At 42.9% G+C, this 27142-nt stretch overlaps 1 protein-coding gene across 6 annotated transcripts in view; it reads left to right on the top strand.

Annotated features, from left to right (window-relative positions):
• Nucleotides 1–27142, top strand: part of LOC126999759 (solute carrier family 22 member 20-like) — a 30454-nt gene that overhangs the window by 1866 nt on the left and 1446 nt on the right. Inside the window, exons 1-15 of one of the 6 annotated variants that reach the window (XR_007753548.1) lie at nucleotides 5356–5517; nucleotides 9161–9261; nucleotides 9647–9930; nucleotides 10128–10231; nucleotides 12817–12971; nucleotides 13572–13740; nucleotides 13889–14031; nucleotides 14226–14430; nucleotides 14981–15141; nucleotides 15774–15958; nucleotides 16690–16872; nucleotides 22439–22539; nucleotides 23000–23280; nucleotides 23980–24088; nucleotides 24804–25293. Coding sequence is in view for 3 of the 6 variants with exons in the window: in XM_050862620.1 (XP_050718577.1) it covers nucleotides 9174–9261; nucleotides 9647–9930; nucleotides 10128–10231; nucleotides 12817–12971; nucleotides 13572–13740; nucleotides 13889–14031; nucleotides 14226–14430; nucleotides 14981–15141; nucleotides 15774–15958; nucleotides 16690–16911 (1716 nt within the window). In the remaining 3 variants the exon portion in view is untranslated. Of the gene's footprint in view, nucleotides 1–5352; nucleotides 5518–9160; nucleotides 9262–9646; nucleotides 9931–10127; nucleotides 10232–12816; nucleotides 12972–13571; nucleotides 13741–13888; nucleotides 14032–14225; nucleotides 14431–14980; nucleotides 15142–15489; nucleotides 15646–15773; nucleotides 15959–16689; nucleotides 16981–22438; nucleotides 22540–22999; nucleotides 23281–23979; nucleotides 24089–24803; nucleotides 25294–27142 lie in introns of those variants that run through there. The other 5 variants (XR_007753547.1, XR_007753549.1, XM_050862621.1 and 2 more) reach the window with 5 other exon arrangements.

A 27142-nucleotide genomic window follows, 5' to 3' on the forward strand; every position in this document is an offset into this window, starting at 1 on the left:
ATTCTTTCCCAATAATTCCGTAGCCTACTTACTTTAAACAAAAAAATGCAGTTTATTCTTTCCTAATAATTCAATTTCGATATAAAAGCTTATGTGACAGTCTTCATTATCAGTGTACATATATTACATATATCTAGTTTTAAGGCTCATTAGAGACATACATATTTAGAAGATTTAAATATATCCTAATGAAATTGTTCAGAAGTATTCAGTAAATAGATACTACATGTTAAGTTTCCTAATCTGGTGTTTGGAATACTCTGGACAGGTGAGAACAATCAGGGCCCTAAAAAGTGAAGAGCATGTCCCGCAAAAGTAGCAAGGACGTTGCAATAAGGTAGCAAGAAGGTCCTCAAAAGGTCATGGGTATGTTGTTTCACAACCTTGTGACAACCTTTCTGAGAGTGGACAAAGTTCTGTTCCCACAACGCTTTCACAGTCCCACACAACGTATTGTTATGCCGGACGTGTTACTTGGGTTCCGTGTCGCCGCCAGGAGACTCCGTGGGAGGGAGATATGTAAACACCTTGCACAGCTTCTGTAGTTTAATATTCTTCCTTAGTAGTACAATTCACTCTGACTCTTCACTGACCACTAGCTTACTATGACTGGGACTGACTCCTCTCGCCCTCTTCTATATATATATATATATATATATATATATATATATATATATATATATATATATATATATATATATATATATATATATATATATATATATATATATACCGAACAGTACAGTCTAGAACGTTACAGTATATATTAGATTAACAAGAGCATGTAGCAAAAATATGTGCGAGTTGGCAACACTTCCCGCCTGGCGCCTGGCCGCGAGCCCCGCGGGGCGCGGGCGGATCCTTGCTCCCCTCCCCTCTACTCGCTCCTCCCAGAGTCTTCCAGAGGCCCATAGACCCCGGGGGAAGCTTCCAGCACAACAGTATCTGGAACCTATTCGTAACGTTTTGACAACGTTGTTGCAACGTGATATTGTTTGCTGGAAAAGCCAGAGAGAGAGGCAGAGACAGGCAGAGACAAAGGTAGAGAGAGGCAGAGACAAAGGCAGAGACAGACAGAGACAGGCAGAGACAAAGGCAGAGATAGAGGTAGAGACAGGCAGAGACAAAGCCAGAGAGAGAAGCAGAGACAGAGGCAGAGACAAAGGCAGAGGGAGAGAGGCAAAGACAGAGGTAGAGAGAGGCAGATAGAAGCAGAGCTAGACAGAGGCAGAGAGAGGCAAAGACAAAGGCAAAGAGGCAGAGACAGAGAGAGGCAGAGACAAAGGCAGAGACAGAGGCAGACAGAAGCAGAGACAGAGGCAGAGAGAGGCAGAGACAGAGGTAGAGAGAGGCAGAGACAGAGGCAGAGACAGAGGTAGAGAGAGGCAGAGAGAGAGAGAGAGCAAGGCAGAGGGAGAGGGGCAAGGAGGGGGGGAAGGAGGGAGGCAGCAGCCAATCAGGAGATATCAACGCGTGATGTCAATGCAGGGGGTGGGGCTAGGCTCCGGGCGACAAAATCCTAACAACCTTTCGTAAATATGCGGTCGGGCCTGCCCAAGGAGACTATATAGTCTCTTTGGGCCGGCCATTCGGTGTTTTGTGTGGGAGCCCACCGTCGCGAGAGCTGGCTCGCACGCGTACGAGCGATATGTCCTTTGACGCCTTCTGCGCGAGCACGTTTACGAGGCTACTGGATTTGAACCAGGGTCAGGCTGGCACATGTTGGTACACAGGCCGTGGCGGAGCGGCTGAGCCGCTGATGTCGGGTTTTTTCCGCTCACTGGCGCAGTCGCTCTCTCACCACGTGCCCTTGTCTAGCTCGATCATGTCTTGAACACGTCCGGCGTGTCCGACGACGGGTGTGCTGTCGCACCTGTTGCTGCGTGGGGCGGTTGGGTCAGAGATAGTGTTGACTGGCTGCTCCGCACCCCGTCAAGGGGGGAGTGTAGCCGCCGTTTACGGCATCGGCAGCTGGGTTATGCACGGACGAATATGTTTGTCACCAAATCGCAAAATGAATAAGTGAAAGGGTAAAAGCAGTGAAGTTGGAGAACAGGATCTGTGGTGTTTTGGTGTGGTTTGGCTGCTCGGTGTTGACAGAGTAAAAGTGTTGTCAGCAGTTTTGGCATCACGTACGTCGTCATGTCGGTACATAAACAGATTATATCAATGTGAATATGTTTGAGGGTAATGAAATGCAGCCGGTGTACTGGAGTGTACTATGATTCATGTAGACGAATATGCTTGTGAACGTAATGCCATATTGCGAAGTTAGGAGCGAAGCGAAGCGGTGGTGTGGCACTCGGTGGTGGCGGGCAGATGTTTTCACGCCCATGTGTCAACGCAGCGATAAGAGAGGGATAAGAGTAATGACTGTTTGGGGCGCCCGGGGGCGTCTGCACGAGGCCCTCCTCTGGCTGGATGCAGAAGTGACTACTCTGTAGTGAGTCTGTTTAGTGTGTGCTGATGGCGGTCATGCTACTTTCTAGGTGTGACCGCTTATGAATAAAGGGAGCGAGTTCTATTCTACAGGGCTTGTGTCAGTCACCTTCATCCCAACCAGGCACTGACGGCGCCTACACTGTCTATCATTCGCCCACATTTATTCGTCCATTTGCTGTCCCTTATATTCCACAAGTATACCTTTCGTGCTAATCTTGCATCCTCCATTCGCTCCACGCTCCAGTCTCACTTTAAGGTTGCCTTCAGGAGTCATTCTCTAAAAGTACTCAATCCCATATTACCTCTAAGAGCTTCTACCACTACGAATCTCGATGCATTCAGTGCCATCCTCGCTACCCTATTCTGCCCTACTTCTATTTCTCTATCTCACTCTCGTTCCTTGCGATCACATCTATACCATAATGTTCGGGACGGCCACACTCTTCCAGACCTCACGTACGACATCATACTTGCTCGCTCTCATCTTCGCCGCACTCCCCAGACGGCCTAATATACCCACTGGTTCGTCATACTTATCTTTTCATTCTTGGCAAGTTGGCCCTATCACATCCATTCACATCCACCCACACACCTACCTGGATACTTGTATTCTACTGTCTCCTTCAACTCACCTTCCAGTCTCCAAGTTGTTTAATTGTCTCTCATCCTCTGCCCTATTTACTATCATTATCTTGCTCTTCTCACTACTTAAAAATCTAACCCCAAAATCTCTTCCATATCCCCCTACCACATCTAATAGACTTTGTAATTCTTCCGCAGATTCGCTCGTAACCGCAACATCATCGGCATACAACAATATCTATATCTATCTATCTATCTATCTATCTATCTATCTATCTATCTATCTATCTATCTATCTATCTATCTATCTATCTATATATATATATATATATATATATATATATATATATATATATATATATATATATATATATGTATTTTTTTTTTTTTTTCCTCCCCAATTTAATTTCACTCCTGTATTCATTTTTCTCATCCTGACTGCCAGCTCCTCTGTATACAAGCTAAATAAGGTTGGTGATAGAATACAACCCTGCCTCACTCCTCTCTCATTCTTCACCTAATCTATCAATATGCAGCCTACCTAACCTGTTCTTTGCTCTTTTACTATTTGCATACATGCTCCTGATTATGTTCACAATCTTATCACTCCGATAACCTTGGTCTTGGGTTGCAAGTGCATTGATCTTTCCCTACTTTTCTTGGTTACCAGGTCCTCTGAAATGCATGGTTACAGGTTGCGGCGTCAGCTGATAAATGGCGCTAAATGAAATATATGCCAGTTCACGGGACCCAGAACCTATAAAAGGGTCACGTTTAACGGAAGAGGCTATAAATTAAGGCTGATATTATGAGCTGCAAAGTGTGGCTATTGATTGTATTCTTGATTTTTAATGGTTGAACTATAGACTACTGTGTCCGTGTTAAACCATATAATGCTTGTGACATAATCGTTTCTCTCTCTCTCTCTCTCTCTCTCTCTCTCTCTCTCTCTCTCTCTCTCTCTCTCTCTCTCTCTCTCTCTCTCTCTCTCTCTCTCTCTCTCTCTCTCTCTCTCTACATACACACACACACACACACAGGCCTCCAGTCGCAAGCTAACTATTTGATTTGCTGTTTACATTAGAACATAAAACTTTTGATTTATAATAAGAAAAAAAAAAACAGCTGTCGATATATTTACTTCCTATCCATTTAGTGTTCACTCCGGCCCGCGGCCTGCTCCTGAAAGTCTCATCTGGCCCTCCCTTCGAAAAGGTTGCCCGCCCCTGGTTTAGGGGAAGAACAGTGACCGTCTACCACAGCAGTGATAGATCGGCCAAAGAGGAAACTGGAGATAAAGATACAGAGAAGGATAGAATCCGTTGGAGGGTAATTTGGAAAGCAAAGATCTGTGCCAGACTCTATCAAAGGCTTTTGATATGTCTAGCACAACAGAAAAAAATCACCGAAACGGCTAAGAGAGGATGACCAAGAGTCAGTTAGGAAGGCAAGAAGATCACCAGTAGAACGCCCCTTGAGGAACCCATATATACTCGTATATTGGCGATCAGAAATGTCGGAATTAAGTGGATAGATGAAGTGATGATTAATCTTTAAAAGGACTTATTTTTAATCAAAAACACGCAGCTACCCAAAATTTCAAACGATTGATGGTATAAACATACTCTTGGATTGATTTATTTTTCCTGCCTGTAGCGCCGGTAGGCTTTCTTGAGGGGCATTATGGACGGCCCCAACCCGTTAGTGACGCAGGCTAATTTTATTTATTGTGGCTGACGTGATGTATACCTATGACTCTTGCTTGGCTCATGCTGCCCCCCGGTGCTTCTCTTGACCAAAGTCGCTGAAGTTAAGGTTGATTGAAGCTGCTTACAGCATGTGGGTAATCTTCCGCCACTCGGCGATGACTTGAAAAATCAGTGTGTTTCAGTGAGGACTCGAACCTAGTCCACGCTAGGTTCTCTGGCTCACCACACCCGCACGCCAACCACTCAGCCACTGCCTCCCCAAATTTGCTGCAGAAGTACAAAACAAAGGAGGGAGGAATATGCCATCCCAACCCCCAGGCAATACATAATCTGATCATTCGAAAGCATTAGCATGGGTGAGGCATATAAATTTTTTGATGTTGTATTGAAGAAACAAAGGACACACACACACACACACACACACACACACACACACACATATATATATATATATATATATATATATATATATATATATATATATATATATATAGAGAGAGAGAGAGAGAGAGAGAGAGAGAGAGAGAGAGAGAGAGAGAGAGAGAGAGAGAGAGAGAGAGAGAGAGAGAGAGAGAGAGAGAGAGAGAGAGAGCTGCTGTCACAATATTCTTGCTCTTGAGTGCTGTGCCACAACGTGAAATCAACTGCCGTGTGCGTGTGTGTGTGTGTGTGTGTGTGTGTGACATAAACTGAAACAAGTCTTAATTGCTGTCTGTCCCTCTCCGCTGCACGCTGTCCGCCCGGCCAGTTCAGTCTCTCCGTGAACCTCGTCGCATCGTCACAGGTTAGCTTGCAACAACAGTCCAACCTCTTCGTGGTTTACACACTCACTTTTGAAAAGGCTTTCGTAGAGGTTGTGGTGTTAGTATTTCCATGGGTAGTTTTATGAGTCTAGTGATAGTTTGACAAGGCTTCTTCTGCACCATGAACGTGAAAAGCATGCATGAGAACCTAATTAGTAATCTCATCTGTGGCTTCTGGAAATAGTTGTGAGAACTGGAACCGTGTGAGAACAAGCCCGTGTCACACGGCCACTTTTTAGGGCGGCATTATAAGACACTTTCGCTCAACAACGTCTCAACAACGTCGTTTCGATGTGGCCTATTTTCGATGGTCAAAACGTAAGTCTGGCAGCGCAACATTTTCAACGTCGTTAATCAAGATCTAAATGTGTGACGGATCACGATCTATAATTTAAGAAGCAGATGACGTCCCCCCCACCCCCACCCCCCCGAACGGACTACACTTGTCTTATAACTTTCAATGAAATAAAGAGGAATGGCTAACGTCGTCTGGTCAAGAGATGCTGTAGCATCTTTATGTGATATGTTAAAAGAAAAGTTATTGCAAGAAATGACCACCATTAAGTATCTGTGATACTGTGACTTTACCAAGTTTACTTAACCAGATTCTGGCGCCTTGGCAGTTGGTAAGGTTGCAGCTGATTGGCTGCGCCGCTCTCTCCCAGACACTCGCGCCAGGTCATAAATATCTTGCATGCTCGAGTGAGACCTGTTTCTATATTATTAGTCCAGTCAAATTGTGGCCGAAACCTGAAAAATGAAAAAGAGATGGTTTCACTTGCATGTTGTTTTAAGATACACCCCAACAATACCAGAACAAAATTACACCGAATTATACCATGGGGAAATGCCTCATAATGGCAATTTTAGTTCCGCCAGTATGGCAAAACACGCTCCATTTACAAAAGGCGCTCCTCTTGCATTTCTGAGGCCTGAGCATCTAAAGTGGCACCAGCGCCTGCAACATGAATTGAATTGAAATATTTATTGTTGTAAAATACAACACAGGGGAATGGCAATACGTGCATAAGACTGAATTTACACCTACTCCATTCCCACAGCATCCACAAGGATATTTTCCTGATTTAATCTTTTCTCTCGATTCTTTTCCAGTCACCATGTACTTTGTTATTTACATAATAATTTTCAAACCTCTCTCCTCCATTCCTTCCTTCCATTTATTAAACTTTTCTCTCACTTCTTCTGCCGTCTCTGCATTTAGGGAAGACCGGGGCAAGTTGGCTACAGGGGTAAGTTGGCACACTTGAAATAATTTCACTAATTGCTGCTCGACTGCAGCGATACGCACACCAAGTGATCGCCACATTGATCCCCACATTCCCCAATTGCTAACAAACTGCCATCATGATGGGTTGCAAGAGTTGGCTGCTGTGGGGCGAAAGTTTTATTTTGATGCTGGAAAGTAAATTTTCTTTTGATTATATTATTTGCTATAACATGTCTCTGTTTATTGGGGGGTACTTTTCAATTCAGCCATATTCTAACTTAGGGTATAAGTACTGTCTACCCTCAATACCGATTACACTAGGTTTCTCAGTATATACTAAAATCGTTGTTCATGACTAATTTCTTGAATGGGGCAAGTTGGCTCAATGAAATCGGGGCACGTTGGCTCAATGAAATCGGGGCACGTTGGCTCAGTGTCAACTTGCCTCACATTAGGCTATACATGAACTGGTTGCGGCATGCACGCACTCACATAGCCTACAGTGCTAGGCTGCTTTTGACAGATAGATTGATAAGCAAATAGGCTACAATTAATTAATTATTTTCACTTTAATATGATAAAAGGTCAGTCTTTTCTTATAATGCTGTGGTATCGGTATTTTCTTGACTGAAAATGTATGTTTTGTGTTACTTTGGGAAAGAATAGTCTTTAAATTACGCAGTACAGATAATCTGTATATAAATTTACGGTCATACACTTCTAAGTTGCTTTTAATATATGATGTGCCAATTTACCCCATAGTGTGTGCCAACTTACCCCGTATGCGGGGTAAGTTGGCACATGTTAATTATTTTTTTCTAAAGAATGCTGTACTTTTGTTTGGAGAGAAAACATTGTTTTTATTGCGTGGAATGTAAGAGGAATGTTTGTATTTTTGATTGAAATGTAAAAAGTGTGCCAACTTGCCCCGGTCTCCCCTACTACCAAGTCATCTGCATACAGCAGCTCCCATGGTGCCTCTCCTCTTGCTTCCAATTTTTGCCTCCTACATTACTGTTATAAACAAGAGCGGCCTAAGGGCAGATATATATATATATATATATATATATATATATATATATATATATATATATATATATATATATATATATATATATATATATATATACACACACACACACACACACACACACACACACACACACACCAACTGCCGAATAGCGAAGTTGCTCTCTGCCTCTTCGGAGCCAAGAAGGAGTTCAGAGACCTTTCCTTGCCAAATAATGTGCTACAACACACAAACTGAGGCGTCATTGCGAAACCAGTGTTTATTTTGGTTTCGGGAGGATGCCGTGTGGTGTCATCTGTCATCCGGTATCCTAAGACATCCCATCCTTAATTTCACATCGCGGAACCCAATCATTACTCCCACAAAGTAACTAAATGAAGCATCTAAGTGTAAAAAAGTACCAAGGAGGTCCTAAAAAGCGATGCAAAGCGGAACAGGTCACAAGAAGAAGAAGAGTGATTGTTGATATCCCAGTTATATACATACATACGTCATCATTTGCTTTCATAATAATATAAATGAACTTAGGTGGGACAGATCCCGACAAGCAGTCAACAAAAGACACGGTACCGTGTCGAAATTCATGTATGTATTCAGGATATGGGATGTCTCACGATCTTGGGATGTCTCATGACACCACACCGGTGAAAGAGGCTCATAGCCGAATCTACCATGTGAGATATATATATATATATATAAATATATATATATATATATATATATATATATATATATATATATATATATATATATATATATATATTTTTATTTTTTTTTTTTTTTTACGTCTACGCCTATAGCGCCGGCAGGCTTGCTTGAGGGGCCTGGATGGTAGTCGGCCCCAGCCCGTATCGGCGCAGGCAGGTGTTTAGAGTGGCGCCATCTCTCTCTCTCTCTCTCTCTCTCTCTCTCTCTCTCTCTCTCGGTATATATATATATATATATATATATATATATATATATATATATATATATATATATATATATATATATATATATATATCCCGCCTTGGCTTCAATGATTTCTGGGTTGCCACTCTACTCAAAGGACCAATGGAACAGAGGTGAGCACCGCTGCCACGCGCAGCTATAGCGTATGCACCCAGCTTTACCTTTATTCTGTTACTTTGGTTGTACATCTGTTATAAGTTGTACGTATATATGATGCGACCTGCCCTTGCATGCATGAGCATGACCACACAACTTTTGGGCCTCCGAGGTGAGGGAGTTGCAAGAAGGGCAGTTTCAAAACCTCAAGAGAACACATTTGCTGCAGCTATTGGGAAACTGTATGTGTCATTGCTGTTAAGCGTTCCAATTAAGGTATCACCGACCAACACAACCACTGTTTTCTTTTCATCTGCAGAAAGAAAGAAACGATGTCCCAGAAATCGAACATAGACGATGTCCTGACGATCTTGGGTTTCGGACGATGGCAGATTCCTATTGTCCTCCTCACCGTTTTGAGTAAGTAAAACCAAGTGGTAGACATAGGGTCATGTTTTTAAGCATTTTTGCGCCCAAGCTCATATATTCAGCAAGCCTTTCCTAAGAGTTTGGGTCATATCCAGGGGTAGTTTAATGACCCTGGTGGTACTTTGACCCTTCTTTTGCACCAGAAACAATTAACACTTATTATAACCCGATCGATATTTTTGACCTTTGAAATAGCTGATGTGAGAGGCGGAAGAGTAACACTATATATATATACTAACAATAGACCCTACAATTTATTACTTCCATATATTGCTTGGATGAAAAAAATAACTCCCCACCTTTTGAGTAAGTAATATTATAAGTGCTGAACATACATTTATAAATATTTACACGGACTTTATTTTTCCTTTCGCAGTCCATATGTACATAACCATCAACATCGTGGGGTCGACCTTACTGAGTGTACCGAAGCCATTCCGCTGCTTCTCCACACAAGAGACTATAAGCAATATCAGCTCCACCACCAGCACCACCACCAGCCAGCCTCTTGCAGCGACCTATGACAGCGTGTGTGAGCCTACCAACCAGACAGAGTTCCCCACATCACCACCCTCGGCCTTGGCTCATGCATCTGGCCTCCCGTCGTGTCCTGTTGTTGAGTATGATCCCTCCGAGAGCCCCTACACTGTTATCACGGAGGTGAGAATGTTGTGTGTCTGTTGGTTGTATTTTTGAGTGGGGGTGGGAAAGGGAGGGGGCTCTCATATTGCATTATGTCCTCTTTTTGTTTATATATCACGTGAAACATACATACATGCATACATACACACATACGAAGTAGTTCGCTCCTCCTCACCCCTTTCCTTCCTTCCCTGTTCCCTTCCTCCTCGGCACAGTTTGACCTGGTGTGCGAGCGGGCTGTGCTGCGGCCGCTGTTCCAGATTAGCGTCGCAATAGGCATACCTGTCGGGGGCCTGCTGGGCGGCGTCATCGGCGACAAGTAAAGTGAAGACTCGTTGAATGAGCTTGTAATGTTTGCTATCCTTGAACTGCAGGCCCGTTTTACTGGGGGGTGGGGGGGGGGTAGAGGGCATCGTAGGTTTATGAGTTTGGGGAGGGTGGCGGGCGAAGCGAGCATGCAGGCGGGGGAATTTTTTTTTTTTTTATATATATGAATAAACACTTTTAGAGGCATTTTTTGGCTGATATAGAAAACATTGTTGGGGCTATAGTCCCCCTAGTCCTCCCAGAAATTACAGCCTTGAGCTGCATATCTTGTTGACATTGCAGTCCACTCTTTTCTATTTTCTTTCATTGGAGTCGTGCTTAACAAAGTTTTTTTTGTCTTTTGTTTTTGCTTTCGTCCTTCAGCTGCTTCCTTTGTTGTAAAAATATTGATAAGTGTAGGAAAGCAAGTGTCAGCAGCCACCTGTCAAACCACCGGGTATTGATTTTGTCCCCCACCGGGTATTGATTTTGTCCCCCACCGCCCCTTCACTCCACTTTTTTTTTTTTTTTTTTTTTTTTTTTGTCCTAGAGCTGCTTCCTTTGGTGTGAAAAATATATATATCACTCGTATTTTTACTAATTTCTCTCCTTGCTTTACTGTCACCATCTCTTTTATTTTTCATCGAGGGGACTCAGTTTGGGCCTATATATTTTTCCCTTTGATACCCTTTCATGGATCTCAATAATAATAATAGTAATGATAATAATAATAATAAATATCTTTCATGGTGAAGGGCTTTTCTTGCTTATGGTGTTGAGTTTGTTGACATTGCTATAGAAAACAAAAATAATAGTAATGATAATATACATATCACTAATATCAAAACTTGTATCGTAGCGTCGTTTCTTCACAGGTATGATGTTATTATTAAAAAAGAAACTGTATCTTGCTCTGTTAAGGACTAGTCTTGCTTATATTATTGAGTTTTTTTCCCTGCCGGTACTAGAAACCCCCCCCAGATAATAATGATAAAAATAGCATTAATACCTAGTAAAAACTTGCATCGGGCGTCATTCCTTCGCATGTAGGCTATATCTAAGTCTATATATAGACTTAGGGCTCTATGGTTTAGTTTTGTTTCCGTAACTAAAAGGAAAATAAACATAACTAATACTAAAATTACACATAGCCTATCTAACAGTGATACCAACAATGTGTCGTTTTTTCTCATCTGGTATGTGGTTCAGTTTTGTTCCCGTTACTATAAAAAGCAGAAACAATACTAAAAGAACATTTACAGTAATATCAAAATGTGTGTCGGGCGTCATTCCCTCTTATGAATAATTCAGTTTTGTTGCCGTTGTGGAGTCGTCTTGCCACGCACCCTTGTTATCACGGTGTATAATCACTAGATAAAAGTTTATCTAGAATCTGGACAAGTGGTTCCCAATCTCTTTTCAGGCGACCCCAATCAGTTTAGCTGTATCTGCATTATTATAATATAGTAACACCATGTTTGATATGGTGACCCCAGGAAAAACGCTTGGCGACCCCGGGGTTGGGAAAATGGGTTCTTGACCGTGCTTGTTTTAGTCCGTCTGCTTTGTTTACATGAACCACATACAAGGGGTGTAGGTTATCTCATTTATCACATTTACCAACATACAAGGGGTGTAGGTTATCTCATTTATCACATTTACCAACATACAAGGGGTGTAGGTTATCTCATTTATCACATTTACCAACATACAAGGTGTGTTGTCATTTTATCACATTTTTACCACCAACAAGGGATGTTTTATCTCATTTTTTATCAAAAGTATATGATGACGTATGTTGTTAATTTGAAATATGCTTGAAATATGAAAGTTTGTTCTTACACCCCTTGTATGTCGGTAAATGTGATAAATGAGATAACCTGCACCCTTTGTATGTCGTTAAATGTGATAAATGAGATAACCTGCACCCTTTGTATGTCGCTAAATGTGATAAATGAAATAACCTGCACCCTTTGTATGTCGCTAAATGTGATAAATGAAATAACCTGCACCCTTTGTATGTCGCTAAATGTGATAAATGAAATAACCTGCACCCTTTGTATGTCGCTAAATGTGATAAATGAAATAACCTGCACCCTTTGTATGTCGGTAAATGTGATAAATGAGATAACCTGCACCCTTTGTATGTCGGTAAATGTGATAAATGAGATAACCTGCACCCTTTGTATGTCGCTAAATGTGATAAATGAAATACAATAACAATAAAAAATTACAGTAATACTAAAACTCGTGTCGGGCCTTATTTATCGTCTAGTATTTTTCAGTGTTATTTCCGTTACTAAAAAAAGCACAAGTAATACCGAAGATAGCAATAACTAATACCAAAAAACGTGTGTGTGTGTTGGGGGGGGGGGGGTAATTTATCCTTATGTATAATTAAAGTTTTATTCTCGTTACTAAAAATAAGAAAAAAATAACAATAAAAATAACAATTACAATAATACCAAATCTTGTGTTGGGCCTCATTTATCGTCAAGTAGAGTTCAGTTTTATTCCCTTGACTAAAAAGAAAACTAATGGTAAAAAAAACAACCTATCAGTGATACCAAAACTCTTCGGGCGTCAATCCATCCTCAGGTACGGACGCAAAACAGTGGTCATCGGGGGCAATTTGCTGAGCGCCGCGGGGGTCCTTGCCTTGGCTGCTTGCCCCTGGTACCTCGGCGTCCTCATGTGCCGCTTCCTCCTCGGCATCACTTTTTCCCTCACCCTCCTGCCCTCGTACAGTCTGGGTGAGTTATTGATAAATGAAATAACCTCCACCCTTTGTATGTCGGTAAATGTGATAAATGAAATAACTTGCACCCTTTGTATGTCGCTAAATGTGGTAAATGAAATGACCTGCACCCTTTGTATGTCGCTAAGAAAGTCTATGCAGCAGTGATAATCATGTAAATTTGACTAATACTGAAGATGGTGGTGGTGGTACTGTCTAGGTGAGTTGCTGAGTCTGCCAACTTGACCTGATACACTGCTCGTGGCGTTATCAGGCGAGCAAGAACGACACAGATTCTCAAAATACAAAATATACTGCCGCAAGAGGTTTGGGTTAAGAGGTTCATATAGCCTTATCCTAATACGGCAATGCTTTGTGTAGAGTGCATGTAGATCCACGTCAGGCTCAAGGGCCAGCCACGCTCAGCTACAGCGAATAATGTGCACCAATCTCAAAGGGACGTCGATTTTAGGCGGCAAGAAAAGAAGAAAGTATAAGGGTATAGTCTGTTCACTTAAGCTAGATTCTATAGTAACCAACACTCTCTACAAAAATCATAATTATCTTAAGAAGTCTGTCCTTGCATACTTATATTGTGCATTTATTTTCTTCACAGCGCAGGAGGTCATCCCGTTACGTATGCGCTCCCAGTCCGGCATGCTGATGGGGCTTGGGTTCTCGATTGGCGCCGTGATCATGGCTGGGATAGGTTATTTGGTGAGGCCCTGGCGCTATCTCCTGCTCGCCATGTCCTCCTACCTCTTCGTCATCATCCCCTGGGCCTGGTGTGTGTCTGTGTGTGTGTGTGTGTGTGTGTGCAGTAACTCTCTCGTAGGTATGCATTCGTGTCTGGATGTACCATTGAAATTCACATGCTCTCGCCAACAGAGATCTTTCACACACTTAACATTTACTGTATTGTGGCTGCGTTAGTATGGTGGAGGAGTCGCCGCGGTGGCTGATGCAGAAAGGGCGCCAGGAGGAAGCTGCCGCCGCCCTGGAGAGAGCCGCCTATCGCAACCGTGTATTCATGTCCTCCGAACTCATCACTGCCATTGAGAACCTGAGAACGAAAAGTTAGTCACATTTATTATAGCCTACATAATTGCAATACATGTTCTCTTAGGGGGTACCATCTTTGTCACTCGTTTTACAAAGCCGTCGGGTTCCAGAAGCGAAAAGTTAGTCAAACACATAATATATATAACTTCAGTATGTTTTCTTTTGGGTAACCATCTGTCACTCGTTTTACATAGCTGTCGAGTTTCAGGAACGGAGATGGAGGATGCAGAAAATCGTGCCGAGGGCGAGGGTGTGTGCGCCTCGCTGTCCGGTTTGCGGCAGTGCTTCGGCCAGTTTCGGAAGTACTTCCGCTACCCTGGACTACGCCTGATCCTGTTGGTCTCGCCGGTCGTGTGGTACCTGCAGAGTCTCCTGTATATGGGAATTCTGCTCAATGCCAACAACTTCACGAGGTGAAAATGGAAATAAATAAAGAAGAAATATATTGGCTATAGAAAGTGATATCAACAGCAGCCTGCAGGGTTTTAGATATTGCAGCAACTTAACAAGGCGAGCACTGTATAGCTCTCTCAGAATGGTTCTCATTAAAGACGAGAAATGGTGGTTACAGAAAGTGATATCAATGCCAGCCTGATATTAGATAATGGAGCAACTTTACTTGGTGAGAATCACAGAGGCCCATAGTAAAGATAAAGTTTGGGCATACGCTAAAACTCTGCGTGGCCCCTGTGCTCATATCCGTCACAATGGCTCGAACCTGTGGCGGTAAATAACCCATTTCCCATAGTTACTTCCTCCAGGTTTCCTTAGGTACTCATTTACCGACGAGCCCGAATGGAAAGATGAACATTGAGCATTGAACTCTTCCCAGGCAGAGTGAGTCAGGATATGGCCCAGTTCAGAGTTCAAAATGTTGTAGTCAAAGAATTTCAGTGTTTCACATCATAGAAGTAGGTGTAAGGTAACCAGTACAAACACTAAAGTCTTATTCGTGTCTCCCAGCAATGATCCTTTCCTCTATGTGGCATTGTCCGGCGTGGCAGACACCGTTGCCGTCTTCCTTGGCACACCCCTCACCATGAAGATTGGGCGTTGTCTACTCTTGACGATCTTCTACTCCATGTCAGGCGTTCTCCTTCTCTTGGACATAGCCATCCCTACAGGTAAGGACACTTGATAGAAAAAGCTCGTCGCGCCTGTATGTTCACCAGTAGAAAGATGTGTCTGATTTTTTCTTCCCCCTTTGCTAAAACAACAACAACCAATGAAGGTTCAGCTTTCGTCTTCGGTTGTCAATAGCACCATTTCACTTGGTGGCATACTTTTCCAACTGACTTCATTCTTCCACTCTTATTATACGGAAGTTTTTACTATGTCCTCAACTAACTTCATTCATTCCCTTCACTCTTATGATATGGAGCAGCCTGTTAGGTCTTCTTTCTACGATTCTAATGTTTTCAGGAGCTTGCGGAGTTTCATTAAACCTTTCCAACAAATGTCCTTATTTTCAGACGCTTTCGGCTCTCACAACAAATTTCCAAAAGACCCAAAGAAGATTAGTCGGGTTCAAATGAGTGTTTTCGCATTCATGGTGCAAGCCTTGTCCAACGATCACTAGGCTTATAAAACTACCCATGGATATACGAACATCGCAACTCTAATAAAATGTGGGTGTATAAACCACAAAATGTTGAAGAATATGGACCTATAATGGGATAATGTTCTTTTTTTCAACAATTTCCCCCTCCATCTCTCTCTCTCTCTCTCTCTCTCTCTACTCTGGTATCTCCTCCAGAACTCAGGTGGCTCAAGTGGGTGTTTGTTATGACCGCCTTCCTGCTGTCCTCCGCCGGCTGGCAGGCTCAGTTCATCTACACGCCGGAGCTCTACCCGACAGTCATGAGGAGTAGGGGCTTCGGTTTGTGTAATGCCGCCGGGAGCTTGGGTACTCTGACGGCTCCTCTCATCACGGACCTTCTGGTGAGTCTGTACAGGTCGATATTATAAGACACCTTGGCTTCTCACATTACCTGTTTCTAAAGGTCAAAGAGAGGGTCAATCGGGTTCAAAAGAGTGTTTCTTTAGGTTCACGGCACAGATGAAGGGTCAAACTACCACCAGGGCCATAAAACTACTCCTGGAAATGTCCCAAACTCCTATGAAAGCCTTGTTAGATATGTGTTCTTGGACGACGAAATATTTAGTAATACAGCCTGCACATGTGGGTCGTATTTTCAAACATTTCGGCGCCCAAGCTCACTTACATGACAAGGGTTCCGTACGTAGTTTTGGGCATTTCCAGGGGTAGCTTTATGACCCTTATGGTAGTGTGATCCTTCTTCTGTACCGTGACTCGAAGGAAACGCTCCTGGCCTTTGGAGATTGTTGATGTGAGGGGTGGTAGCGTCTCTTACAGTACCGACCTGCAGCTTTCTGTCTGTCTATTTCTCTGTCTGTCTTTAGCATAGGGAACAGAGATGCGACGGAGATGAGCACCGAGGCCACGCGCAGCTATAGCGTATGCCCCCAACTTTACCTTTCCGGGAGTATAATATTAGGTATAGAGTAGCTACTGTAAGATGGGCGGGTCTGAGTTTCTTCCATTCTTTTGTTGTTCTTTCTTTGTTTCTTGTTCTTATGTTGCTGTTTTCTTTCGTTCTTTTAATTCTTGTTTCTTGTTCACTCACCCTCGAACTCCACCTTTCTTTCAGGGACAGCAAACGTGGTGGTCTGTCAATGTTGTCTGCGGCACGGCGGGGCTCATCGCTGGCCTTTTGATGCGCTGCCTTCCGGAGACGAGGAACCTGCCCATGCCAGAGACGTTGCAGGACGTGGAGAGGCGGCGGAGGAGCCACAGGGAGACGAAGGCCGCAAAGGTTGTGGAAGAACTGAATGTACGAAGTGAGGAAGAATCACCACTAGACAGGGGCTGAGAGAGAGAGCGAGAGAGAGAGAGGAAAATACAGGTTTACAATAGTTACCATTATTATATAAGCTATCCATATATATATATATATATATATATATATATATATATATATATATATATATATATATATATATATATATATATATATATATATATATATATATATATATATATATATATATATATATTAAACTAGAAATTAGTGTTGAACGTGTATCCTTTGTGCCCTGTCTCGTGCCACCTCCCCTCGGTGTTCTGTGTGGGCCGCTGTCAGTGTCAGTGACTGGTGCCCGTGTGGTTGTTCTGAGGATGACGCCGCCTGCCTGCCCGTGGATGGTGTGTGGTGGGGGGTGGCGTAACAATATATTATTATTTTTTTTATTAGGGATTTATCCCCTAAAAAGGGGGAACGGGCCTTTGTCCATTGACGGCCCGTCGCAGGGGGGAACCCGCCGCTGGCGTGCGGCGGGTGTGGGGGAAGCCTCCGCCGCCGCCACAGCCACAGGTAGCAGCCGGCGAGCAGCGACGGAGGCACGGGCCCTCCGAGCAGGCGCTCAGGAGCAGCCCGTAGCTGAGCCGAGCGAGCAACTCAGCAGTCTATAGTTGGCCCAGAGGCCTGGAGAGTTGCTCGCTCGACGAGTGCTGGCGGTCCACTGTAACAATAGACTGAATAGAGAGAGAGAGAGAGAGAGAGAGAGAGAGAGAGAGAGAGAGAGAGCAAAATACAGGTTTACAATAGTTACCATTATTATTTATGCTACCACTACGAAAGAAAATGTAATAGATAAATGGTACACTAAATTAATTATAAATATTTTGTTTACCCTTTAGACACATTTACCTTAATATTTATTATAATGAAATGTTTATTTGTATAATAAACATACATATTTATATTTTATTTTGTTTTGTAAATATTATTAATATTCTAGGTATATTAAGAAAAATACAGTATATGCCGTATAATAACTAATAATTACAAAACATTAATAGTGATCTATACCAAAAAATTCAATTACGTAATGTTCTTAAAATTCTCTTTTAAGTTTATCGAGTACGGGGCATCCTCTTCGGAGTGAACCCTTACAAAGCACCAATCCGTTATGAATTAGTATCATCGGGGCCTCTCTTCCCCACTTCTCTTCACTGTTCCCAGGATTCCCTTCACTCTCCACCTTCACCTTCACCTCACTCTTCCCTCCCAAGTTACTTCCTCCTCCACTTCTATTCACTCTCCCCTTTCTTCCCCATTTCCTCATCACCTCTATCTTCCTTTCCTTCCTCACTTCCTTCTCCTCCCTGGCGGTCCTATATAAGTCTAACACGTGATCATGGTTATAGCGAGCAACACACAGATAAACATGTAATTATTTAGTTTTTATGCAGACTATAAAATCTGGGAGTCAATTAGAGACGCAATTCGTTGATAAACAGGTGGAAATTTGGGAAGGTTGCTTTTAGCTCAGTGTGTGTTGAGAGTGAGGGGAGGAAGGACGTTTTCTTTCACTCTCGCCGGTAGTTCTGTTTACATACTGATGATAAATATAATACCATGACATTTTGAAGCTGTGATAATGGCTGAGCTATTTATAGAATACAACCCTGGGAAATCAATGAGTGAAGTGTCGGAAACGGTACCAGCAACCCTTCAGAGCCAGCAAGTGGAAGAAAAATGGTGTGTTTGTTTCTCTATTAATTTCTATCGTAGTGTTTGTTTCTCGATTGATTTCTTTCGTAGTGTTTGTTTCTTTATTAATTTCTGTATCCCAGTGCTTAATTGTAGCTGTATGATAAGGTAGTTTTTTGGAGCCGATAGTGGAAGTCGATGTGATGCCTACGAAGTGTGGTTTTTATATTGCACTCTCTTAATTAACTACTCGAGTCGATTCTTTTGATTATTTTATGCTTTGCTGTGTGTTTAATTAATGCTTGTGACATTTCCGATCGGTCTCTCTCTCTCTCTCTCTCTCTCTCTCTCTCTCTCTCTCTCTCTAAGGCAGGATCCATAAAGCATGTATAGAAGAGATCATTAATTTCAATACAGATCATATGCGGTAAAAGTACATCGTTCTGATAGCTCTGTCGTTTAAGCGCTGCGCTGGCAGGCTTCGCGGCGTGCAGTCAGCGGTTCAATGAGCGGTCGGATTCCTCCCGCTGAGTAGGAGCGGTTATACTGTTCCCCCTTGAGCAAGGCTTGGAGCAAGGGGGATGGGGGGTGTGGTACGTGGGTATAACTCTGTGGGTACTGCTGGCAGACTCCCTCCCTGCAGGCAATGGCACGCGAGGAAGGGATTTGTCGGTAAGAGAAAGACTTCCCCAACTACTGCCGATAATGTTTTACAGTGATAAGTATTGATAACTCCATCCATCACAGCAGCAGCACTCAAAAGAAGCATCCAGACTTGTTTGAAGTTTCTCAGTACCCTCTGAGCGCTGCAGCCTCTCAAGGTCGTCAGCGGCCCGCCGTGACACGCGCCTATATCACGGGCTACATGGGTTACTGAGTGCCTATACTGAGACAGTGGCTGACCGTAAGGCTAATAGCACCCTCCTGTCACTTTCTGATGGCCGGTGACCAAATTATGGTAAAGTATGAGGGCGTAATGGTGTGTTGGCGACACTTGTTGGTGTAGACACAAACTGTCTTATTTAATTTCCCCGAGCTCAGTGGCCAATAATGGCGTCCAAAGCCTACGTTGTCGATACTCTATCTATCAAGGGACTCTAGCAGTACCCATGCAGAGATGTACTAAAGAGCCTTGCTCAAATCGTGAGATTACTTGATGGCGATTGCGACATTTGCGAGTCCATCTCGTCAGGCCATGGTAGTGAAACACACACACACACACACACACACACGCGTACACTGCTCTACATATTCGCAAAGTCAGCTAGAAGAGACATTGTTACATAAGCATATTAGACTTAATTGGCGCCTTCCCAGAATTTTACCATGATCAAGAGTCTGGACACACGCAACAAGAGAAAAGTAGTAATACTAATAGTAGTAGTAGTAATAGTAGTAGTAGTAGTTGTAATAGTACATGAATGATCGTTTGATTTCATGATCTTATCACTACTTTGTTTTCCATGAGTTATTTTCTGTCCACCCTTTGTACCTCCCTTTTTTACTTGGTTTAATCCTTTTCTTTCATTCTGCGGGACACAAGCTGCCACTAAACCCACTTTGTCGATCACCACTCAAAAGATCTCACCGTCTCGTATCCTTGTTAACTTAGAGTGATCCGGTTTTAAGTTGTTACTGGAGATGGAGTTCAGGGATAAACGAGGGAAAAATATAATATACATTTATTTAAACTTGCCTTACGCAGTATATTACGCTCAGACGATCATAACATTCTGGCATATTCAGCAATGGCTACAACATAATTACAAACGACATATCTGTAACATAATACTATAATATGCGCTCAATTATACATGTTATCGATTTTCCTTCATCTGCAGCTGGCGATTATGTCAATTTGCGATCTCGTTTCAGTTTGTTGATTAGAGAACTGAGTATTGATGATGCCAAAACCTTACATCGATATTACTCTTTACAGAGATTTACTTAGAAGTCAATAACACGGAACTGCTAAAAGAGACAATGATTAAATATATTCTGAAGTTTTGAGTAGACTGGGTGAGGCATGTAATATTTGTTGCAATGAAGAAACGGAGAGAGAGAGAGAGAGAGAGAGAGAGAGAGAGAGAGAGAGAGAGAGAGAGAGAGAGAGAGAGAGAGAGACCACATGGTGTGAGAGAGAGAGAGAGAGAGACCACGTACATGGTTTCTATCATAATATTATCGCCCTTGTGTGCCGTGACTGTACGTAAATCAACACTTGTGTGTGTGTGTGTGTGTGTTACGTATGCTGAATTAAGGCACGTTACAGCCACTATCTTAATGCTGTTGCCCTTGAGTGACGATCCGGTGAGCCACATTATCTAGTGTTACGTCAGTGGAGGTCTTTCTTCACTGTAAGCTGTCCGCCCCGCCGGCCGCCATGCAGTGCTCTCAGCCTCTCAGCTCCTCGCCACATCGTCACAGGTCAGCTTGCAACACCACTCCAACCATTTCGCAGCTTACACACCCACATTTGATAAGGCTTTCGTAGAGGTTGTGTGGTGTTATAAGTATTTCTGTGGGTAGTTGTATGAACCTGGTGATAGTTTGACAAGACTTCTGCTGATGCACCGTGGATGTGAAAAAAAACAGCTATGAGAACCTGAGCAATCTCATCTGTGGCCTCTGGAAATAGTTGTGAAAACCAAAACAGTTTGAGAATGAGGGTGTGAGGGCCAGACTTCGAAATCATTAGCATCACCGTTTACCGTTTACCGTTGATGAGGTTTCAGGCCCTGCTCCGCCGCTGATGCAGTGCTCTACGAGGGCCGTCAACACTTTCAACGTTAGCTTCAAAAATAGTCTTCGATGCACTTATTCTCAAACATTGTAGTGAGTGAGTGTCTTAATTTCTTTTACGAATAATATCACATATAACAACTAGTTCAGTGTTCATGTCCGCTATTTTCATTATAGTATCACGATTAAATATTCAACAATTATTCCCAGCACACTGAACATTCATCACACACAATTTATCTTTGAGTACGGACACTAATTAATAGCCATGATCGGTCATGTTACGAATTCTCTCAATTTCAGTTTGGAGAACTACACAACACTGGTCATTCGCTGAGTGGTTGATTTCAGGCTTCTTGTATCTCAAACCAGGAAAAAGGAAAAATGTTAGTGCATATTTAGTGGGTTAGGTGGTTTAATTAGGGAATATGATGCACATTTTTCCTGTTCTGTTTAAAAACCCGGTAAAGTCACAGTTAGAAGTGTGTGTGTGTGTGTGTGTGTGTGTGTGTGTGTGTGTGTGTGTGTGTGCAATTATTCCGTGGTGTTGATCGAATTCATATGGCACTGAGATGACCTTTGTAACTGTGCAGCTGTGTTACCTCGATTTTCTGGATTTTCTCAGTAACGAAGTGTTGGATCACTATTATACTTTGCCACAGTTTATTTCACACCTTGCGCTAATTTCTGAGTGCATAGTGCATTACCAGGAGTGTATGAGTAAGCTACATACTCTTGACAGTTGAAAGAAATTCCCGATATCCAGATACAGAAGTCGGACACAGTCATCACTACGTCCCTCCCTAGACCTCCTCCTACCTGTATGATCCCTCCTTTCCTCTATGACCACACAATCCCTTGGTTGCTGTAGTGTAATGGTACAGAGATGAGAACCGCTGCCACGCGCAACTATAGCGTATTTATATGTTTGTCGCCTCACTCAGCTCTTGGACAAGGAGGAAAAGTCGGATTCGTTGTATGCATCACCGCAAAACTTATGGGCGCCCCAGGGGGTGGGGTGGGGGGGTAGAGGGGCAAGAAGGACAGTTGCAAAACCTGTGTTGTAGTGCTGCCTACCACCCAGACGGAGTTTCCTACATCGCCACTTTAAAGAGTTTCAAGGTATCACTGACTAACACTTTCTTTGTCTCTTCCTCTGCAGGATGGAAAAAACGATGTCCCAGAAATCGAACATAGACGATGCCCTGACGATCTTGGGTTACGGACGATGGCAGATTCCTTTTGTCCTCCTCACCGTTTTGAGTAAGTAAAACCAAGCAGTAGACATAGACCCCACAATTTATTATTCACATGTGTCAGCGAGAGAAAAAGATCAAGGCCCACCTTCTTGAGTAAGTAGTCTTATAAGTAATACAGATATAATTTATGCCACATGTGTCGTTGGAGAAATAAATCACTTCCCAGTAATTATATAACTCTCAACAAAACTTTAGGCCAAACGTAAGAACACCTCTGTAATGATGTATTATCTGACACCACCAAACACTAACACGGGTGCAATGTATATTTTGTTATCTTACATCATTTCCCTTTTTACACTGATTTACATGGAGTCTACAATTTTACATCATCATCTTTTACATGGGGTTCACAAATTCATCTTTATGGTGTATCCTTTCGCAGTTTACAGGATCATCTTCTACATGGATTCTACAGTAGCATCCATTGGAGTGACTTACATGTCGTTTCCTTCCTTTCCCAGTCCACTTGTACTTACCCATTCACGTCGTGGGGTCGACCTTACTGAGTGTACCGAAGCCGTTCCGATGCTTCTCCACACAAGGTACAAGCAATATCACCTCAACCACCAGCACGACCACCAGCCAGCCTCTTGCAGCGACCTATGACAGCGTGTGTGAGCCTACCAACCAGACGGAGTTCCCCAAATCGCCACCCTCGGCCTTGGCGCATGTGACTGAGCTGTCGTCGTGCCCTGTTGTTGAGTATGACCCTTCCTCGAACCCCTACACTGTTATTACGGAGGTGAGAAGGTTGTGTATGTGTGTGTGTGGAGGGGGGGGGGGTGAGGGCAGGGGGGAGGGACTCGTATTGCATTATTTTTTTTTCGTATGTTACATGAAACAAACATACATACACACACGAAGCAGTTGCTAAAAAAAGTGGTCACGATGCCAATGATATACATGCATAGTTATATATGTTTATACCAATCAATCTGCTTATCTATATTTATCTATCTATCTATCTCTTTATCTGTCTATTTTCCCGTATCTATATCTATCTGCATCAGTATATCTGAATTTGCCTATTTTTCTATGTATTTATGTATCTATATATGTATCTTAGTCTGTCTATATGTAATGCCAGATTTTTGTAAGGAAAGAAAATGTACGTGGGAGTCAAAATTGTGCAAAATAAGTGTTAAGTGAGGCCCGGGAGAACGTTAACGGCTACTGCGGGCCTCACTTAACACTTATTTTGAACACTTTTGACTCCCACGTACATTTTCTTTCCTTACAAAAATCATAAAAATCTGGCATTACATATACATCTGTCTAACTACGTATCTATTTATCTATTTATATCTATATTTCTCCTGTTAATCCACTTCTTTCAATTTCGAGTCAGACACATAGACAAGACACAGAGAATCATATCGAAACATATAATCTTTACCTTCCCTCTTCCCCCCTTCCTTCCTTCCTTCCCTCCGCGGCGCAGTTCGACTTGGTGTGCGATCGGTCTGCGCTGCGGCCGCTCTTTCAGATGAGTGTGTCCATGGGCCTACCGTTCGGGGGACTGCTGGGCGGTGTCATCAGCGACAAGTAAAGTAAAGACTCGTTGGATGAGCTTGTGATGTTTGTTAACCTTAAAATCTATATATCTTGCAGACATTGATATATTTGAAGGAAAAGTCAATGTTCACCTGGTAACTCGGGGTCTCTATCGATTTTTAGTTTTTCCTCGATGCCCTTTCATGAATCTCGCCTTGCTATGATGCTCAGTTTTGATCTTATGTAATGCCGGGATGTGTGGGGAGGAGGAAAAACTTAGCAGGTTGTGATTAATGATAGCTTATTATAATTACTTACATACCTATGATGGCCTTGTAGTGAATTATAATCACTTATAACTACTTATGGTCACTTATAACTACTTGTAATCACTCATAATGACTTAACCTACGTTTTTTTCTTATACTTCTAAGTTTTTCCTCCTCCCTACACATCCCGGCATCACAGTTACTATAAAAAAAAAAAAAACTTAAATAATGATAATAGAAATAACAGTAATATCAAAACATATCGGGCGTCATTTCTGCTCATGTATATAGTGTATGGTTCAGTTTTGTTGTCGTTTATATTTAAAAAATTCAAATACTAATAAGAATAACAATTACAATTATACCAAAAACTTGTATCAGGCGTCATTTCTCCTCATGCAGCCTGTGGTTCAGTTGTGTTCCCGTTACCATAAAAATATAAATAACTAAAAATAACAATACTAGTAATATCAAAACTCTTCGGGCATTAATCCATCCTCAGGTACGGGCGCAAAACAGTGGTCATCGCGGGCAGTGTGCTGAGCGCCGCGGGGGTCCTTGCCTTGGCTGCTTGCCCCTGGTACCTCGGCGTCCTCATGTGCCGCTTCCTCCTCGGCACGACCGTCTCCCTCGCCATCCTGCCCTCGTACAGTCTGGGTGAGTTACTGAGCCTGAACCACCCTAACACAGTGGCATCCTAGAAGCGTTATCTGGTGAGCAAGGTCGACCTAGATTTGTCCTGCAAGGAAAACGACTGATAATGAAGATGATGATGATGGTTGGCAGAAAATGGTTAGGTGGAATCATTTATTTAAAAAAAGGTATGAATTACTCTGGTCTAATTTCTGAGCGACGTCGATTTTAAGGGCCAAGGAAAGAGGAAAGCATTATATTTTTTTTATATAGGAAATAAGGCTATTCAAAGGAGCAAAAATAAGAGAAAAAAAAAGTTCGCAAGACGCTGAAGTACACTGCAAATATGATGATAACGTTAAAAAAAGTCTACCATTGTTTATTAATATTTTCCACTTATTTATTCATTGCTTTTTTTCGCAGCGCAGGTCACCCCGTCACGCATGCGCTCCCAGGCCGGCATGCTGGTGGGGCTCGGGTTCTCCGTGGGCGCCGCAATCATGGCTGGGATAGGCTATTTGGTGAGGCCCTGGCGCTACCTTCTGCTCGTCACGTCCTCCTACCTCCTCGTCATCATTCCTTGGGCCTGGTGTGTGTGTGTGGGGGGGGGGGGGGGCTGATGTATAATGTGATGGTTGAAGTTATGCATAATTGACATTCACTCACTTCCACCACCACAAGATCTTTCACATGCTAACATTTCCTCTCCTGTGGCTGCGTTAGTATGGTGGAGGAGTCGCCGCGGTGGCTGGCGCATAAGGGGCGTCAGGATGAGGCTGCCGATGCCCTGACGCGAGCCGCCCATCGCAACCGTGTCTCCATGTCCCCGGAACTCATCACCGCCCTTGAGAACCTGAGAATGGAAAGTTAGTCACACATTTAATATATATAATTGCGATATATGTTCTTTTGGGGGGGACCATCTGCTTTGTCACTCGTTTTACAAAGCTGTCGAGTTACAGAAGTGGACGAAGAGGCTGCAGAGGAGCATGCCGAGGGCGAGGATGTGCGCGCCTCCCCGTCCGGTTTGTGGCAGTGCTGTAACTATCTCCGCTACCCTGGACTTCGCCTGATCCTGTTGGTCTCGCCGGTCGTGTGGTTCCTGCAGAGTCTCCTGTATATCGGTCTCTTGCTCAACGCCAACAACTTTACGAGGTGAGATTGGGCCTAACTAAAGAAGAAATACATTGGCTGCAGAAAGTGACATCAGTGCCCGGCTAATTTTATTGTTGTTTTTAGATATTGGGACTTAATAGGGTGAGTATAAGCACAGTGTATACTCTCCGGGGATGGTTCTTACTATAAACGAAATATTGGCTACAGAAAGTGATATTAGTCCCAGCCTGATTTTAGAGACCCCGAGTAAAAGTAAAGTTTGAGGGCATTCGCTAAAACTGCGTGTGGCCTCGATGCTCATATCCGTCACAGTGACCCTTGAGCTTGTGGCGGGAAATAACCCATTACCCTGGGACACATGCAGGGCCAGTGTGACATCTGGTTTACCACAATTACATTCTCCAGGTCTCCTCAGGTAGGCTATATTTTTTTTTTATAGGCAGAGTGAGTCAGGGTATGTTACACTCTGGCGCTCAAATGGTCAAATATTTTCATAGAGTAGAAATAGGCGTAAGGTAACCAGTACAGTCACCAAACCCAGCCTTATTCGTGTCTTCCAGCAATGATCCTTTTCTCTACGTGGCATTGTCCGGCGTGACCGACGGCATTGCCATCCTCCTGGCCACGCCCCTCACCATGAAGGTTGGGCGTTGTCTGCTCCTGACGATCTTCTACTCCGTGTCCGGCGCCCTCCTCCTCTTGGACATAGCCATTCCTACAGGTAAGGACATACGATAGAAGAAGGACCTTACACCTATATAATTGTTAATGAAAGGGGTTTGGCGATAAATTTGAGGATATGTTTTATCGTTTCTCCTTTTTTTTTCTTAAACCAATAAGAAACGATTCAATGCTAGAAGACCACTTGGTTATCTGTTTTAGTAGATGGACACTTTTCCAACGGACTTTATTTTTAATTCCTTTACCTCTCATTCTCTGGAACAGCCTTGTACAATAGCCAAATGATTTTTATTTATTTATTTATTTATTTATTTATTTGCTTTTGGGAAGTATAGCGAAAATGTGGGCTTAATTCTTTCTATATCCTTTTTTTTCGCGCACTCTTTAGCTGCAAACGAAATGTCTAATTTT

This window comes from Eriocheir sinensis, chromosome 17 (assembly GCF_024679095.1).
Source record: "Eriocheir sinensis breed Jianghai 21 chromosome 17, ASM2467909v1, whole genome shotgun sequence".
In the NCBI taxonomy this organism is placed as follows: Eukaryota; Metazoa; Arthropoda; class Malacostraca; order Decapoda; family Varunidae; genus Eriocheir; species Eriocheir sinensis.